The 19,961-nt window shown below is 39.1% G+C and overlaps 1 protein-coding gene across 2 annotated transcripts in view; it reads left to right on the forward strand.

Moving 5' to 3' along the window:
* The first annotated feature begins 6 nt into the window (after positions 1–6).
* The window catches only part of SLC10A7 (solute carrier family 10 member 7), a 192,801-nt gene continuing 172,846 nt past the window's right edge, over positions 7–19,961 (forward strand). For both annotated transcript variants that reach the window (XM_006770141.2, XM_015568062.1), the window contains exons 1-4: positions 7–326; positions 6,227–6,309; positions 11,712–11,848; positions 15,531–15,606. In XM_006770141.2, the coding sequence (XP_006770204.1) occupies positions 227–326; positions 6,227–6,309; positions 11,712–11,848; positions 15,531–15,606 (396 nt within the window). In that variant the 5' untranslated portion in view covers positions 7–226. The remainder of the gene's footprint in view (positions 327–6,226; positions 6,310–11,711; positions 11,849–15,530; positions 15,607–19,961) is intronic.

A 19,961-nucleotide genomic window follows, 5' to 3' on the forward strand; every position in this document is an offset into this window, starting at 1 on the left:
GGCGCTCAGTGAGGCTTTGCTGTCACTGGATACTACTACTCCCAGCCCTCCGCGAAGCCGCCCGAGCAGCCCCCGGGTCTCCCGTTTACAAGTAGCAATTTGACTTGCTCTGCTGCATGTTAAGAGGGACGGTGGAAAGTGTGCGGACGCCCCCGGGATTCAGCGAACGCAGCTCCAAAAGGAAAAAAGGCAAACAAGTAAACAAAACCCACCCATCCTGACAAACATGAGGCTGCTGGAGAGACTGAGGAAAGAATGGTTCATGGTCGGGATCGTGCTGGCGATCGCCGGAGCGAAGCTGGAGCCGTCCATCGGGGTGAACGGGGGTAAGTCCGAACCTCCGCGCGCTCCGCTTCGGAACTCCCGGGCGAGTCTCGGAGAGGAGGGGGGGCCGATCCTCGGGGAGCGCCTGCCTCTGTCGGGGGCCCCGCCCCGCCTAGGTGCCCTCCGGCCCGGGGGCCCTTTGGCTGACGTTTCTGTTGGCCGACCCCAGAGGGGATCTGTCGTGCAGAACGGGGGCCAGAGACTTTGAAAGCGGGCTCCCTTCCCCGCGGACAGCCAGTGAGTCTCCTCGGTGCCTAGGAGAGAGGGGACCGGGACTGGGATGAAACTTCTTCTCTTCCCTGCCGAGCAGCACCCTGTCCCGCGGATGCTGGGGTGCCCGCAGTTCCTGGTCTGTCTCGGAGTGGGCACCATGACCTGGTGCATTTCCAACCCTCCCCCCTTAAAAAAAAGGTAGGGGGAGTGAAAGAGGCAGGGGCACCCCTTCCTCCTGCAGCCCTGGCTTTGCGGCCCACCGGCTGGGGGATGCTGTGCAGAGGGGGCGGCTCCCCAGCAGCTCCGGGCCGAGTGACACGTCGCACACTCTCCCGACGGGACGCCGCTTCCGCGTGCGGCGGGCGGGCCGGTGGCTGCACCCTGCCGTGGTCTCCGGGCGCAGGCTGTGTGGGGCTCTGTGCTGTGTGTGTTTTGGCGAGGAAATGTGGGCGGGCGGAGCCACACTCGGACCCCGAAGAGTGGGAGCCTTGTAGTGCGGGGAGAGGCATGGGTGGCCGCGGCTGGAGACATCATTAGCCTTTTATGCCCCTTAACCGCCCCTCTCGCCTCCCCCCCATCATGTCCTACTTTTCATAAGCATGCATTGAATTCCTTCAGTGTTCTGTCTTATTGACCTTGTTTGCCAGTTTCCAGGGTCATTGACGGGATTAATACATCAGTCATACAACAGGGACAGATAAGGAGAGAAGTGGGCGCAGGCGATCTTTCTGTGGTCGGAAGTGCTCAGGAGCATATTTGGAGTTATTTGCTCCTTGTTAAAGCATGATGGGGGGTAACATGATCTCTCAGGAGGACCCTCTCCCTTCCATACCTCCATTGAGAAGCCGCCTCAGGGAACATTGAAAAGCAAGGACTTGAACAAAGATTGGGGGGATTCACACTTTTTTTTACGTTAGAAATGCCGGTTCCCATTTTCACTAGTCCTCATGCCATCAATCTAGGATAATGCATCGCTTTTGTTTAATTTCCAAAGAGTAGAATGTGAAGCGCTCCAAGGGATCTTTAAAGTACTTTAAGCCAACAGGCTTCTTCCACCCTTGAAGACCCGGAGGCCTGAGGTCAGGCGACTGACCCTAGGATGAGTGAGCTAGGGAAGTGGAAGGACTGGAGACCAGGACTCCCCCTTATTTCATACCAGTTGCAAAATCCATACACATTTTCTTGATGAACAATCGTTAAAAATGCATAACCGTTATAAAGAAGGAGCTCTCTGGAATAAAGACATTTTCTGTGCCCTGATTTTTAGCCCCAAGGAGCAGACCAGAATCCACTAGTATTAGATAACAGTTAAACTTCTAGGGTTTCTTTGATAGCTGTCCATGTGTGAAAGTTACTTTCTCTAAAACCCAAAGTTAAGCAAACAATTATCTAGGCTGTCAGGCTAAGTTCTTGTTACTTCTGTTGAACTTCTGATTGACCTTAAAACCTCTTAAATAAAAATAAACCTCCAAATATTGACAAGGAACACTTCCACTCCACTAGTTAATCCAACAAAAATCTGGGAACAAGGAAAGGAATGGTTGTTGAAAATGTTTCTGTCCTATTCTGCTCTTTAGATTGATCTAAAGCACCTCTTTTTGCTTCTTACTTTTAGTCAGAGTTTCCATTTATGGGCTCAGTACATTGATGAACAATTTTCAGAACAGTTTTCTAGATATTATTTTAAATGGGAAAAGTTTTTATAGTCTTCAACTTAAGATGCTCACTTCACTTTTACTTTTACCTGGATCACTACCTTAATGATTACACTCTTTTTTTAAAAAAAATCCTTACCCAAGCATATGTTTATTTTTTAAAAAAATGATTTTAGAGTGAGAGGGAGAGAGAGAGAGAAACATCAATGTGAGAGAAACATCAATCAGTTGCCTCCCGTACATGTGCAACTGGGATCAAACTGCAACCTTAGGTATGTACCCTGACCAGAAATCAAACCCACCATCCTCTGGTGTATGGGACCATGCTCCAGTCAACTGAGCCACCCAGCAGGGCTACACTCTTTATTTTTAAGTGTAAGACTTCTACATTTCAAGTGTCACAACTATGATCTGACCTCCCTTTAAAAAAATCTTCAGCCTGGCTGGTGTGGTTCAGTGGTTGAACATGAACTCATGAACCTGGAGGTCACAAGCCCTGGTTGCAGGCATGATCCCCAGTAGGGGACATCAGGAGGCAGCCCATCAATGATTCTTTCTCACCATTGATGTTTCTCTCTCTCTCTCCCTCTCCCTTCCTCTCTCTGAAGTCAATAAAAACATATTAAAAATATTTTAAAAAATCTTTATGGCCAATTAGTGAGTTTTGTAATGGCAGGAAATTTATAGATGTGGGAACCCTAAAATTAGAGAAGTTGAATGACTTTCCAAATGGGAAAAAGCATACTGGTACTAGCCTAGATAATTTCATTTTTAGTTCACTGTTCTTTTTACTCACTTACCTTTTACTTTTCAATAAATAGAAGAAGTGTGGAAATAAAGAGCCACAGTAGATGTAAATGTATATAGATGCTGAGTTATTGTTAATCGGTTCATTGAAACCCAGGGAAACTATAAGCTGTGCAATCTTAGCGTTTAATCAAGTTCAACATGGTGTTATTCATTCTTGGGAAAAGAAAGGTTTACTTCTTTGGAAGTAGAGTAACTTTCTCATTTCTACCTGCATCTTAACTTAAATGATTGCCATTAATAATACATAAACCCTAAAAAGGAAACTGCTTCATTAATTTTCCGCTAAAAGAACATAACCAGAAACATGCTATGGGCCTAAGTACATTGGCACAAATATCTTAGATCAGGTTTAGAAGTAAAATTTACTTTGAATATGAGTAGATTTTATGAAATAACTAGAGGCCCAGTCCACGAAATTTGTGCACAGGTAGGGTCCCTAGCGGCTGCCAACTGGGGCCTCCCTTCCCCTGGCTGCCTGCCACCTCTGCTGGCGAGGGTGGGGCCAGCTGGGGGGGACGGACTGCGAGCAGTTGGCCAGCCAGTCCCACCCCCTGGTTGAATTCCCAGTCGAACTCTCAGTCAAGGGGACAATTTGCATATTAGGCTTTTATTATATAGGATAATAGTTCCTTTCATTTTTTAAGCATGCCAAATAGTTTTCGCTCCCTTTTCACCCCTAACCCCCATTAAAAAGTGTGAGTTCTGGAGCCCCCAATTGCTTCATTTTTAAAATTTTTCTTTTGATTTTACTAACTCATTTTCACTGATAAAGAATTTGTTTTTGCTTTTGTTTAAAGGAAAAGTTAAAATTTACATTTCCACTTTAGCTCTATAGCCATCTTAAGGTCTGGATCTGGTTTATCCTGGTGACATAGAAGATATACTCATTACCTTGGAGAGGGCCGGGTATCATTGTTAAATAGTAGTTTCATCTCTCACTTCTGTGCAAATATTTACCAAGTTTTTATTGCAGCCCTGGGAGACTTCTAGTTCCGCGCTCAGAAGCTGAGCGGTCTGTTGGCATCTCAGTGATCGTGTCTCAGAGGGGCCTTAGGTTTCTCCAAGTGAGAACATTTTACTCCTGTCCTTTTTAAAAGATACTTTGTAGGTAGCCCTGGAATACCCTCCCCATGTCTTTTCACAGTTTCGAGTTATTCAGAGATGCATCTAATAAAAGAAAACACACAGTATAACCCGTCTCCACCATTTAAAACATTGAAAGTCAAGAATCATTCCACTGAATTACACCAGTTAGTTAACAGTTATCATATGTATTTATGTATGTGTATGTGAACTGTGGGAAGAGTTCTTTAAAAACTCGGTTGTTGGCTAACTAAGGTAGATGCGTTAGCTGCCCCAGAGAACCATGCAATGGGAGCAGATGCCATGTGCTGGCTCTGGAGGTGGCTCTCACTTGCGACCACATTGCTAACTCTGACCCATCTGACATGGACATTCTGGAGGCACCACTGTGCGCAGAACCACAGTTGACAAGAATAACGTCTGATAAAAAAAAAAAAACACAGGAGATTGGAGGAAAATAAAAATGCTATTGGTTTGTTTGTTTTTTAAAAATGGTACTTAAAATTCCTGGGAAGCATCTACTTTCAAAACAAGCCAGACTCCTTGACTTTAAAATCTGCTTCTGAATCACCTTTCTCAGTTGTTGAGGAAATATTATTTCTAAGTGTGAGCTGCTGAGACAGATTCACTCGTGGGCATAATAGGAATGTACCTCCTTTCAAGTTTGTGAACAGCCTTTACTGCCCTGGTCTGTAATGCCGTTGGCACTTACCTTCTGCCTGTTGTTTCCTTGTCTCAGATCTCAGCAAAATGATTTGTGTGAATGCCGGGTACATAAAAGAATTTATGACATTGTTTGAGGAGATCTTTGTTCCTTTTATTCACTGATGTACTACATTTACCTAAAATATAGTAGTTGCTCAATAAATATTTGTTGACTGAATGAATGGTGATTTTTCCTGAGCTTGGAGCTGAACAACATCTGTAAGTGTATGGTGGAGAGTTACAGGGAACGAAGGAGCCATGAATGCAGTCTGCCTCCGGCACGGTCTGTTGTTTTGCTTAAAGGGTGTATTAGTTTATTAGCGTTGCCACAGCAAATTACCACAAATAGGGTGACTTAAAACAATAAATTTATTTTCTCACAGTTCTGGAGGCTAAGGTCATGCTTCCACCAAAGGCTGTAGGGCAGACTCTCTCCTTGCTTCTCCTAGCTTGTGGTGGTTGTCAGTCAACCGTGTCCCTTGGTAATATAAACTCTGGTCTCTGCCTCTGTCTTCACATGGCCATCTTTCCCTCTTTTTATAAGAACACCAGTCACTGGAAAAGGACCCACCCTAATTGGATGAGACCTCATTTTAATTTGATTATATCTGCAAAGACCCTGTTTCCAAATAAGGTTCTGGAAGGACACAAATTTTTGGAGGGATGTTATTCAACTCAGCACAAGAGGGTTGCATAGAATGTCAAATACGAGATAATCTCAGATTTTAAACTGTTGGTATAATGTTTAGGGTTGCCCCTTATAGTACTCACAATGTTAATGCGTCTGGGATGATGCCAGCCTAACTTCAGAGAGGAATTTTCTGGAGGGCAGAGATCAGGCCTATGTGGTTTACTACAGCATGCCCAGAGCCAAGCACAATTTCTTAATAATTACAATGTTAACAACATGTTGTTAAGTACTCTATTACTCTTGTCTGTATTATCACAATCACATAGTAAGTGCTCAATAAATATTTATAGATTGGATACTCTTGGGGAGAACTGAATATATGCATGAATGCAAGCTTTTATTTCTGGTATCCTAGAAGAAATAAAATAATACTCGCTGAAGATAATGTAACTTCTTCCATTGAGAAATTCTCTCCTTTGATTTGGGGACTGATACTGTGGTAGATATCATTAGGACCTATGTTGAAGGATGTTGACTATCTGCTCTCTTATGTGAGAGCAGTTTATTTTTATTCTTCTGGTCCAAGGATACTGTGCTGAGCTGGACAGCCATGATCCTTGCCTTCTGGAAACTTCTCTCTGGAATTAGATGGCATCACAGCAAATGCTCAACTCCATCAGGACAGTAACATACCAGGGTCAACACTAAGAAATGAAGTACCATTTGTCCTCCTCCACTGGATTTGTCTTTCATACTGGAAGACTGGAAACTCTTATCTAACAGTACCTAATTTCTCTCTCTTTAGGACCACTGAAGCCAGAAATAACTGTCTCCTACATTGCTGTTGCAACTATATTCTTTAACAGTGGACTATCATTAAAAACAGAGGTACTGTCACCTATGGGGCCCATGAAAAGCAGGGAGAAAAATTCAGTCTGTACTTAATATTTTAAATTTTCAGATCCTTTTGTAAAGCTGTGTGTAGTTGTAGTCTGATGGCTCCACTGTAACAGAAGGTAACTTGGACTTCAGCACTGGACTTGTGTTTTGTACGTACGTATTCCACAAACCTTATAGTCAAGCAGCATGGAACCTGAAGATGTGGCTATAATGAGTGTGTTTTTATGTGGCAGCTGAAGTGATGCATCTCCTTCAGGTCTTCCTCAGATTATGGTGGTAACTATAATGGTGCCTACTGTGGCCCCTTTAAGCTGTAGATGTTTATTTGGGCTTCCATAACTTTGTGGATCTTCTTTTGTTTCTAGGACTGATGCTGTACAAGTGATGCTTGTTAAAACTTTTTAACTAATTTGTATTTTTACAGATGTATATTCTTTGCTAGTGCTGTATAGTTATCAAATGTTAATAGATGTCTTGAGGAAATATTTGTACTTTTTCATACTAAATCTCACTTTATCATGGAGACATACAGGTAATGTTATTTATTTATCCAGGTGTCACTGAATATGGGATTCCTTGGAATTAAATTATCCAGACATTTTTTATACCCGAGATAGGAATTAGTAGAACTTATGATTCCCTTTTGACTTATAATGGAGAAAAAACAGGAGAAAATACCCATTTGCTTTTGAAGAAATTACATAGAATTTTAAAAGTCATCATTCTAAGCTGCTTAGTTTGACACAGACAGGTTAATTTTACTATGTAAGAAGGCTTTTTTTTTCTAGTAGCAACATAGAAAAAAAAATATGGTTTTACTAAATTTAGGTATTCTGTAGTTAGCAGGTTGGTATAAATCTTTCCACTGGGGTCATTTGGGATATAGATGTGATCCATGTGTAGTGTCTACGACAGATGAAGTGTGTCTCAAGAATGCTAAATATCCTCACTGATTACTGGTCTTCTGAAAATAGCTGACATGGATGGGATTTCCTAAATATGTCAAATTCCAGTTTTTGTAAATTATATTGATAAGAAAGGACTGTGATTAGTACTTAAAGGGCATAGGCTTTACCTGTCAACACCAGAGTTCTATTGGTCCTCAAATGGGGGACAGAATTTCCCACTGCTGTGCTGCTGGTCTCATCTTCCTTGGAGGTCTTCCTGCTGCCTTGGTTAATGCTCTTTGTGAAGCAGCTGCCTCACCCAAGTCCTCTACTTGGGAGGTTGCTCTAACTACGCCCCCTGGTGGCTTCTTAATGGCTACAACTGTTGCTTATGCCATGGGAAATCTGGCAAGAGACTTGATTTCTCTCCTTAGCTTCTTGCTTAATGCTGTTCTGTAAAGCAGCCAACTTTGTGGGATGCAGAAATTGAAGAAGGAATGTCACAGTTATCAGCACTTCTCTAAGGACCAAATTCTTCTGTAAGCACCTAGGAAACCTTCAGAGTCATCCAACTAATTTGGATCTAATGATGAGATGCCTGGATCCCTGGCCTTTTTTATGTATCTAAGAAGCCATCAGAACCATTTCCTCCACGAAAGACCCTTTTGAAATGAATACAACATTAAGTCATTTTCAAGATCCATTTAACTTAAGATGGCCTAGATTGCATCTTTGTGTAATGTTAAACCATCTCTAAGCCCTGCTAATTTCTTGGGCATTAGAAGGTAGCAATCTTGTTATTTGTTTTCTAGTTAATAACCTTAAATTAATTTCAATTGGGACTATTTTTGTATCCTATTAGATCTTAGAATCGTGCATTTTTGCACACAGAAGATGGCGAGTTATTATTGACTTGAATTTATTTGAAAGCATTTATTGTGGTCCCATTCGAGTTTGATTCATATTGAACATTACTCATACATTGATGTAATGATGTGTATTCTAAAGTTTGTTTTGCTCATTTATTAAAATTATAAAGAGCTGTGTTAACACTTCATGCTAAAAAGATTTAATGCTAAATCTTCAGTTTTTTTAACTGTTGATTTCTAGTTTTTGAAATATGTGTTGAAATGGTTTCTGAAATATTATTATACTGAAATGTAATAATGTCACCTTTTAGATTTATTTTATATATAGCTAACTTCAAACCTGCAGTTTCAGAGGATTTGTCACTTAACAGACCATGGCAGGACCAATTTATTTAAACAAATAACCTATCAAGTGCCTATCACTACACCACACCATGCTTGACACAGGGGTAGAAACAAAGATGAGCAGGATTTTAAGGTGTTACTTGCTTTTTCTTTTCCAGTGTTACCTTATTTTCTCTTTACAGTTATATGAAGATCTAGAAAACCTATAATACCAGGTTTTTGTGACAGTCTTGAAAATCTTTCTTAGGAAACACTTCATGTCTGTTATTTCCCTGTTGTTAAGAGGCCCCTTATGACCCAACACGGTAGGCTCTTGTGATTCATTTTGATGAGTTCTTACTGATCCATTATTCTGATGTGATATCAGTTGTTTCTAATTGTCATTTATTAGGTCATGCAGTAGTCTCTAACTGCATTTTATTTTTCATAACTCTTTTCTGATTATAGAAGTGGTATTTCCCTATTGAGGAAAGATTAGAAAGAGTAAAAATAACTGTTCTAACATTTCTGTGCTTTTGTACTTTTTTTCTTAAACATATTTTACATATAGAATGTTTTAAAAATAAAATATTTTTTAAAAATTATATATATGTATATAGGTATATGCAATTTTTCATGTAATTTAATACTGTTATTTAATTTTTCTTCACTTATACATTGAAAAATAAAATAATTTACATTTTGTTTACTTTTATGTACATAAATCAAAAGGTACAAAAGTATATATGATGAAAAGTCATCCTTACACCCCTTTACCAGCTATCTATCCATTTCTCTTCTCTGGAGATAACAGTTTCTGTGTGTCTTTCCAGAGATATTCTATGCAAAACATACATTTCTGTATCCATCCCTTTAAACTGTTATTTTATGCTCTTAGCTCAGAGACATATCTTGGAGATTATTTTATTTTATATCAACATATAAAGAACTCCCTGTTTCTTTGTGTATGCTGAAAAGGATTCTATTTTATGAATATGTCACATTACATTTTCCTGGCCCCCTATTGATGGACATTTAGGTAATTACTATGTTTTGCTGTTATAAACACTCTGCAAAGGACACTAAAAACATGTCATTTCCCTCATTTTGGAGTATAGGTGAAGGGCTAATTCTTGGAAGTGGAATTTATAGGTCAAAATGATATATGCAGTTTAAGTTGTGATAGATTCTCCAAGTACGTAGAATGGTGACTGGTGCTCAGTAAGTATTTGTCGAATGAAGAAATGAGTTGCCAGATTGCTGTCCACAGGTTGTGCCAGTTTATATGCTGATCAAGTAGGGAGAGACCCTGTGCTCTTACATCCTTGTATACAGTTTTAACATGGTTTAGAACAGCTCTTAACACTGTTTAATTCTTACCTTATATGGTTATTCTTCCATTGTTGGACATTTAAGTTGTTTCCAGATTTTACCATAATGGATAATGCTGTGAGGAGCAATTCTGTGTATTAATGCCTGTAACCATTTTTTATATTATTGGGATAAATGCCCAGATATAAAATTTTGGGATCTAACAATATAAATTGTATTATAGTCCCTGATATATATCCCCAATTTACTTTTTAGAAAAGTTACACTATTTTATATTTCTGTGAGAAGTATATGCAAATGCCTTAATTACTGCATTGTGGCTAATCATTTTATTACAATTTAAACAATTGAAAACCCTTTTTTCATGTATTTGGTATTTATTGAATGCTTCTGAGTACATCTGTGTGAGATTTGGTTTCAAGACTGCTGAGGATTCTGGGTACTGCTGGTGCCCAGGTGTCTCTGGGATGAAACTTCTGATTCAGAGCAAGGATGGCTCCTTTTCTCTTAGCTCTGATCCAGACCTGGTATGGCTTCCGGTCTGTCTGGTGTTTCCCTCCATTATTCCGGATTTCCGTCAGTTCCTTAAATACCATTAAGGACATCGTGTGGCCAAAGTGGAACTGCTGTGTGTCTTCACACAGGGAGATAAATAGGGGGCCTCTGAGACAGATCCTAGAGGTGGTGGTCAGTGGGTGAGTTTGCCCTGACCTACTGTTTATTAAATGATAAACTCCAGCTCATGCCTCTGAGGCTGAGGCTCTTGAAAGTCTTGCTTGGACTGGGGGTTGTGGGGACATTATTATTACAGTGACTCTGGCAACTTTGAATGCGCTTTAATGAGTGCCCGAATGTTATATGTCAGTTTTCTGCTACTTTCTGAATGTGTTTTATTTCCACCGAAAAACCACACAACTCAAAGAAATTCAAATGCAAACACTTGTTAGTGTATATTTAAACCGTCAAATCTAACTGAGTACCTTTTAGTTGTGAGACTCATAACATGTGCCTGGCTTGTCCTGTTTGATGGGAATTTTCTCCCTCCCTGGCAGTAGGATGACACAGGCACAGGTTTATTAGGTTTGATTCCGAGCTTCACTGTGTAGCAGCTCTCAACCTCAAGTTCCTCATCAGTAAAACAGGAAAAATAACATCCACCTAATGGTGTTGATGTGAGGATTAAATGAGATGACATACATAAAGTGGCAAGCTCAGAGCATATAACTACTATTCGGTAAATGTTAACAAAGAAATTGAGCGAGTCAATTTTGTGGAAACAGCTGTTTTTAATTATAGAATGTTGTTGGGGGGAATATTTTTAAAAATTATGATCTGTGTGTAGATTTAGTAACATCTTGCCAAATTGAGGCCTTTCTAGGTCTGATATAATGACCAGAGGTTAATTATCATATAAAATTGTGATAGGTTCTACTAAAATTTTAAATAAGTTTTATTTTTTTTCAATGTTTAAACATACATGTTTGTCACAGTGTCAACAGTTCTCAAATATACCAGTAGTCAGCTTAGCCCTGGTCCAGAATTTCACAAATCTGAATTATTGTGATATATTGTATATTAGAAAGCAATTAGAATATTTCAGAAATTTTGTATAAAAATTATAATCTTCATGAATAACTTCATAACCATCATCAACTTTTATCTTAAAGTTTGTCTCTTATGCAATAACTTTTCTCTTAAATTTGTCTCTTAATACTTATGCATAATCTCATATGCATAGGTAAAAAAAACTTAGCTATGAAATAACTCCAAATTGATGTATGTAGCCAGACTTATTGTGCTGATCAATTTACAATATATATAAATATTGAATCATCATGTTATACACCTGAAAGTAATATAATGTTATATATCAATTATATCTCAATTAAAAAAACAATTTATGTTATGTTATTTTAGTACCAACCTATCTTCAGAAATAGTTTTCTTAATTTTTTTTATCTTGTGTCCTTTTTTGCAGGAGCTGACCAGTGCTTTGGTGCATATACGACTGCATCTTTTCATTCAGATCTTTACGCTTGCATTCTTCCCAGCAGCAATATGGCTTTTTCTTCAGCTTTTATCAATCACACCGATCAATGAATGGCTTTTGAAAGGGTATGTTTAAATATTTTGAAGAGTTACTTTTTAATTAATTAATTAATTTTTAAATTGTTGACACTATTACAGATGCCTTCCCCCCATGTTTGCCTCTGTCCACCCAGCCCCACTCTTCTGCCTTCACTACATTGTTGTCTGTGTTCATGGGCTATGCATATATGTTCTTAGAGGGTCCACTTTTAATGGGACATCTCTAGTGACATTATTTCCATAGCAACTTATGTGTGATATCTTATAAGAAAATAAAAACACTTTTAACATTATTATTATCCTTCATCTTAAGGTTTTAGGAATTTAAAAGAGTTGTGTTTCTGGGAATTTAAAAGAGTTGTGTTGGGAGAAAACTGGAAGAGACTAGAGCAGGGGTCCTCAAACTACGGCCCGCGGGCCACATGCAAATACTAATATTGTATTTGTTCTCGTTTTGTTTTTTATACTTCAAAATAAGATATGTGCAGTGTGCATAGGAATTTGTTCATAGTTTTTTTTTAAACTATAGTCCGACCCTCCAACGGTCTGAGGGACGGTGAATTGGCCCCCTGTTTAAAAAGTTTGAGGACCCCTGGAGTAGAGGATGTAACATCTGTATGTATGAATAAAGATAGGCTGTCAATTGGTGCTTTAACTTTTGTGATTTATCTTACCAAATGTACAGAGATAATGGCTTTAAAAATATATAGAAAAGAAAAACATATACAGGGGACAAACATTTATTTTTTCACCTGTTCTGTTTTATGTTTGATTGGGTAGTTGATTTAACAATAGATTTTTATTAGAATCTTTTCTTCCATTAAAAATATTGTCATGTTTATTTAAAGGATTTGATGATTTCAAAAAAATTATTTGAATTGGTTTAGAACTGACCTTATGTTAGCATCCTATATAATAAAGAGCTAATATGCAAATGGTTGTCATGCCCTCGCACTGGGGCTGGAGGACCTGAGGCCGGGCTGGGGGACCTGAGGCTGCGTCGGGGGACCTGAGGCCACACCCCCAACCTGGCGGCAGGCCGGGGGACCTGAGGCTGCACCCCCCGCCTGACAGGGTTTGAGGGGGGTGGGGTCAGCTGGGTCTGGGTCTCACGTGATTTCAAGGCGCATGTGGGTGGGTGGAGACTTGACTCTGAGTCCTGCAATGTGCCCCAGACTCTGACATGAGGGAGATTTTCATATACATTTTACCAATTTTCTTTAATCTCTGACACTTCTATTATAGCAAAAGGGCAAATAGCAATATTCAAATATTTCCTCTAAGTAATTCCCTTTTAATGTGCATGAATTTCATGCACTGGGCCACTAGTCATGGTATAATAGCTAAAACACTGAACTTAGGCCAAAGATTGCATTCTGACCCTGTCCCTAACTTGCTAGGTGACTTTGAGGCATTTAATAGTTTTGAACCTCAGTTTCCCAGTTCATAAAATGAAGATAATTATGCTTTTACTGCCTGCTTTAACAGCAATATCAGGGAAATCACTTATTTAGCTCCTGCTATGTACCAGGAATTATTATAAGCATTGGAAAACCAACACTGAACAAAATGGGCCAAGAGTGAGTTTTGCACATTGAAGAGACTTTGGATGTGATTGTCAGTAAACAAGTAAATAGATGATTAAGATAGAAGTAAGTGATGCAAAGTAAAGCACTATGATATCCTTAAGTGGTTGGGTGCACAGGCTGGTGATTAATTTAGATTGTAGAGTTCATGGGGCAGAGTGTTCTAGGCAAAGGAAACAGAATGTTCAAAGGCTCCAAGGCAGGAATAACCTGGTGCGTTTGAGGGTCAGGAAAGCGGCCATGGTGGCCAGAGCCTGCTGACATGGAGGAGGAATACTATGACTTGGGGTTGGAAAGGTGGGCAGAAACCAGTCACTCAGCATTGTGGGCCATGGTAATACATTCAGAGTTTATTCTGAGCAGTACAGAAAACCACTAGAGGGAATTAAATGAGAAAGTGGAGTTGTCTGATTTATATTTGCAAGTGATTCTCCTGGCTAATCTGTGGAAAATAATAGATAATAGAAGGGCCTGAGAGAAATTTAGGAGACCAGCTGGGAGGCTAGCATGGTATAGCAGCGCAGTAGGGAGAAATTGATGTGTCAAGGATATATTTTAAAATTGGAGTTCTCAGAACCCATGGATGGATAGGATATGGAGAGAGGAGGACAGGAAGGAATCAAGGATGACTTCTAGATTTTGGGTATGAGCCACTGGGTAATTGGTGACATCATTTACTTAGCTGGAGAGAAGTAGAACGAGAGGGGAAAATCAAGAGGGCTGTTTTGGCGAGATTGAGTTTGAGAGAGTGAACATAAAATTTTGCTGAAAAGCATAAAATGTCACAGAAATATAATGACATCATTTTAGAATAACAATGTATGAGGTGGGCAAAAGTAGGTTTGCAGTTGTCATACAAATAAATAACACAATAATTAATAAATAATAATACAACAGTAAGCTCTGTTTCACACACTCATAACTGAAAACCTACTTTTGTATAATGCATATTAAGAACCAATAGATATCAAGTATCTGCACTCAAGAAATAGGAAGATATTAACTCAGTTTGCTTGTATTAAAGGAACTTCCAATTTAGTTCATGCCATCTGCCACCCGGGGAGTGGGCCTAAGCCAGCAGGTGGTTATCTCCTGAGGGGTCCCAGACTGTGAGAGGGCACAAGTGGACTGAGGGACACTCCCCACCCCCCCTCTCCTGCCAGTGCATAAATTTTTGTGCACCGGCCTCTAGTACATATATAAAATAGTGACCAACCTAATGGGGCAGCATATGATTTGTCAGATGAGTGGTGTAATCAGTTAAAGGATAAGAGGTTTGGCAAGGGTTGTGTACTCCTAAAGCAGAGATTTCAAATATGAGACATTAATGGCGGAAAGATTAAAAGCTTCTTTACTTCCTCCTCTCCAATTTGGATGCCTTTTATTTCTTCTTGTCAGATTGCTGTGACTAGGACTTCCAGTACTATGTTAATAAGAGTGGTGATAGGACATCCCTGTCTCATTTCTGTTCCTAAGGGAAACAGTTTTAGTTTTTTGCCCATTGAGCATGATGTTGGCTATAGGTTTGTAATATATAGCCTTTACTACTGTTTGGCCCAACGATCCCACTTCTGGGAATATATCCTAAGAATCTTGAAACACCAATCAGAAAGAATATATGCATCATGAGATGAAAGTTTTGAGAATTGCTGTTTTGTAGAAAGGAATAAACACATGTAAGCTTGTGTTTTGTTAAATATTTTTGAACTTTGGAAGTGGTTTTAAAGTTTTATTTTTCCCTAAAGACTTTCTACCAAAAAAAATGTAAGGAAAAGATACCTGAAATAAGACTCAGGCTAAATTATATACATTTTGGTTATCTTTCAATGACTACACTTACTCTAACTTGAATATATTTTTTAAAAATTATATAATAAAAGCTCAAATAATTTAAAAATAAAGTCACCTAAAATTATGAATGGAATGAGAGCTTCCTCAGGCATTTGCAGCATCTTCTAAGCCATATTGTCTCACATAGAATTGTCTGAACTCAACAGGGCATGTGCATTAATAATCACTCTTCTATTTTCATTTACACAGCTCTGCAATTTTAGAATGAATGTAGTGACACTATTTGTGATTGAAAAATACTATTGATAATTGTCCTTTCTTTTATTTTTCAGTTTGCAGACTGTCGGTTGCATGCCTCCCCCTGTGTCTTCTGCAGTGATTTTAACCAAGGCAGTCGGTGGAAATGAGGTGAGTCAAGGGTCTAATTGTCTAAACATAAACGGGTGCTGTGCTTTTATGTTTATGTTCTATTTTATGACATAGGAGTCATGTAGCAGAAAACATACAACCATAGCAGCTATGAAAGAAGCAAGTTATTTATATATTAGGATGACAGTGAGTTGAATTTGGGATTTCAAAGGAGGTGAATGAAATGGGGACGGTGATTTCTCTACCTCAGTGGGAAATTGGGAGACAGAGGACAAGGAGTTCAAGAAAAGGGACTTTTCATCCAATACTCACAAACTGAGGACACCTGCTATGGCCATTCCTTAATTCTTTAAAAAATTGTAAGGAATTAAATTTGTGGGAAAGGGGTCAGTATAAGTCTAATGACTAGTGAAGATGATATACAAAGGAAAAATGAGGTCAGCCCAGCTGGTGTGGCTCAGTGGTTGAGGGTTGACCCATATACCAAGAGGTCACTGGTTTGATTCCTAGTCAGGGCACATAGGGGTAATCTAACCTGGGGATAGAGCCCAGGTTTCAGGCTCTATCCTCAGTAGGGAGCCTGCAAGAGGCAGCCAATCAATGTTTCTCATTAATGTTTCTATCTCTCTATCCCTCTCTTCTTCTCTCTTTAAAATCAATAACATATTTTTTTTAAAAAGGAAATGGGGCCAAATTTCTAAGATAAGTTTAAAACCATTATCCAGCTGCTAACGGACTGTGACATGAGAAGAGTGCTTGTGTATTGGGATAGCAGTTATTCATTTAAAGAACTACTTATAAGTGGCTCTTCTGAGTTGAAAGTCCTTACAACTTTGTACTGAGGGACTCTGCTTTGTAGTAGCTTATTCCCCCTTTTCCACTTATAGTCCATCATTTGGAAAATAATACTATTGAACAAGGGAAGATATAAGGGGTTGCCACTTCAGTCATCCTTAGGAGTTTGCTTTCTTAGCATCTATTTTCGTTTTCATCCATTTTATTAATTGCAAAAATATTTCTTGATCACATGCTATATTCTTTTCAAAAACAGGGTTATTGAAACATACAATAAACTGCACAAATTTAAGAAATTTAATGTTTTGGCATATGTATATATCTGTGAAATCACTACAATGAAGATAGTGAACATGTCCATTACTGTCAAAAGTTTCCTTGTACCCTTTGGTAATCCTTCCCTCCTGTTCTTCTTAGCACCCCTTTTCCCCTAGCAACCACTGATCTGTTTTCTGTCACTGTTTAGTGACATTTTCTAGAGTTTTAAATAATGGATCATGCAGTGTATACTCTTTTTTTTTTCCTGTCTTTTTTACTCAGAATACTACTTATTTTGAGTTCCATCTATATTATGTGTATCAATAATTCATTCCTTTTTATTGCTGAGACGTATTGTTTTGTATGGATGTGCCACAGTTTGTTTACCTGTTCACTTGTTGATGGACATTCAGGTAGTTTTCACGCTGGGGCTGTGGCCATTTGTGTACAGACCTTTACAAGGACATAAACTTTCAATTCTCTCGGGAATACTTAGCAGTAGAATCGCTGGATCATCTGATAGGTATATGTTTTAGTGCATTTTAACCAAGGGAGGAATCACCAATAAATAGTTATAAATCACCTATAAATAGCTTTTGAATTGAACCGTTTCTTTTATTAGTAAATATGCAGGCACACTCCTTTTTACCACAGGTGCATGTTTGCCTTTTTAAGAAATTGCCAAAGTATTTTCCAAAGGCGTTGTACCATTTTCCATTTCAAGCAGCCGTGTAAGAGTTCCCAGTGCTCCACGTCTTAGCAGTGCTTGTTATTGTCAGTCTTTAATTTCAGCCATTCTGATATGTGTGGAGTGGTATCTCATTGGGGCTTTAATTTAATTTGCATGTTCTAGTGACTAGTGATGGTAAGTGGTATTATCTTTCCATGTCTTATTTACTATCCATGTCTTTTTTAGTAAAATGTTTATTAAATCTTTTGCTTTCTTAAAATTGAGTATTTCACTTTCTTATTGACGAGATTTGAGGGTTTTATGTATTCTGGATCCAATTCCCCCTCCATCCACTGAGCCAAACCGGCTAGGGCCCCCCTCATTAGATATATGCTTTGTAAAATATTTCCTCCCAGTGTGTGGTTTGTTTTTTTCAATTTCTTGAAGAGCAGGATGATAGTGGAGGCACTGAAATGAGGTTGGATGCCATATGCATTTTGAAGGCACAGGATATGCTTATGAATTGGATGTGGAATGTGAGAGAAAGAGAGGTGTCAAGAATGACCTCAAGGTTTTTGACTGAGCAGCTGAAAGGATGGAGTTGGAGATGAGTACTTGTGAGAGCAGGTTTGGGAGGTATCAGTCTGGTGATAACTAAGAATGCCAAAATCTCAATGGCTACCTGTATAGGTTTATTTCTTATTCATAGTACATGTCCCATGTTGGTCAATTGGAAGGTCTTTCCTGTTATTAAGGAAGCCTGGGTAATGGAGGCCCCATTTGTATGGAACACAGAGCATTTACAGTTGCCACAGCAGAGAAAGAGAGATTGGAGAGTTACCAATGGGCTTTTCACTGTCCATGCTGGAAGGGGTACATGGCTTTTCTGCTCACATTAAATTAGCCAGAACAAGTCGTATAGCTTCACCATGTGTTGTCATTGATGTGCCCTGAATGAGAAGAGAACTGGATGTTGGTGAACACTCGTAATGTCATCCATGTGGGTAAAGATCAAGAGTTTGTGTTTTTGTTATATTAAGATACCTATTACATACCCAAATGAAAATGTCAGTAAGCAATTAGAGATACAGAGTTGAGAGTTCAGGTCTAAACTGGAGATATAAATTAGGGGGTCATCAGTGAGTAAATGGTATTTTAAGCCAAGATTGGAGGAGATCACCTGGGGAGAAAGCATAATTAGAAAAGAAACAGGTTCAAGGGCTCAGCTCTGGGACCCTCCATCATTAAGAGGTCATGACAGTGAGGATTAACCAGCAAAGGCAACATAGAAGACATAATTAGTGAAATGTAAAGAAAAACAAGAAATCATGGTATCTTGAAACCAGATGATGAAAGTGCTTGAAGGAAGAGGGTATGATCAGCTATTTCAAATTCTGCTGGTTAAGTGGTATAAGGTGAATTCTGAGAATAGACCCTTGAATTATGCTACATGGAGGTTACTGGTAACCTTGGCCAGAGTGGCTTCAGCGGGATATAGGGGCAAATGCTTTTTTGAGTAGGTTCAAGGGAAAACAGGAAGAGGGAAGAGAGGAATTAGAGATAAGAGCAGGGGTGGGCAAACTTTTTGACTCGAGGGCCACAATGGGTTCTTAAACTGGACCGGAGGGCCGGAACAAAAGCATGGATGGAGTGTTTGTGTGAACTAATATAAATTCAAAGGAAACATCATTACATAAAAGGGTACGGTCTTTTTTTTTTTTTTTTAGTTTTATTCATTTCAAATGGGCCGGATCCGGCCTGCGGGCCATAGTTTGCCCATGGCTGGATAAGAGTATAGACATCATTTTGAGGTCCTTTGTGATAAAGGGAACAGCGAACTCAGGCCGTATTTAGATGGGATGTGTGATTAAGATTTTTAAGTACAGAAATGATGGCATGTTTCTGTCATGTTGGGAACTGTACAGTAGAGAGGGAGCTGGATGACTTTTATTTTTTCTCAGCAGCTGAGAGTCATGACAGGGTAAGTGCTATGAATGTTTGAGTTGAGAAGAGAAACGTGCCATTGCCGCCATGCTGAGGAGAGTGGGTTAGCTGGAGAGTAGGGTAGCATTGCAGGCAGCACTGAGGACCCAGCTGAGATTTAGTTAATCATTTAAAGGGAAGCAAGGCATCATGGTTGTGTGTTTTTTCTTAGCCCTATTTAGCTTTTTGGCATAGGAATAGAATTGGCAGATAGTTGGAAACCCGGCGTTTCATTATCCCAGCAAATTCTTTCACCTAATTATTAGTGAGATAGAGGGGTTATAGGAGTCAGACTGATGCTTGCTTTGATTTTCTATCACCTTAAATAATTTGAGGAAAGGGTTTCTTTTGGAATATCAGAGACTGGTGTTAAGGGTTTAAATGTGTCATTTATCTCTTTCATTCTAATGTGATTCCCTTAAGAGCTATAAGGCCAAAAAACCTTTTTGTTCTCAAATTACTTTTGGCAGAAGTTCAAAGTTCACTCATTTTCTTGTCATTAATAGATAGCATTAAAAAGTGTATTTACATGTTCATTCCTTAGTAGATATTTAACTTGTTTGCATTAATGTATGCTAATAAGGTTGAGTTTATAAACATTTCCTTTGTTTTCTTTCTTTTTTTTTAATATATTTTTTATTGATTAAGATATTACATATGTGTCCCTGTCCCCACTTCACCCTCCACC

The sequence above is a fragment of the Myotis davidii genome, unplaced genomic scaffold, assembly GCF_000327345.1.
Source record: "Myotis davidii unplaced genomic scaffold, ASM32734v1 scaffold323, whole genome shotgun sequence".
Classification (NCBI taxonomy): domain Eukaryota; kingdom Metazoa; phylum Chordata; class Mammalia; order Chiroptera; family Vespertilionidae; genus Myotis; species Myotis davidii.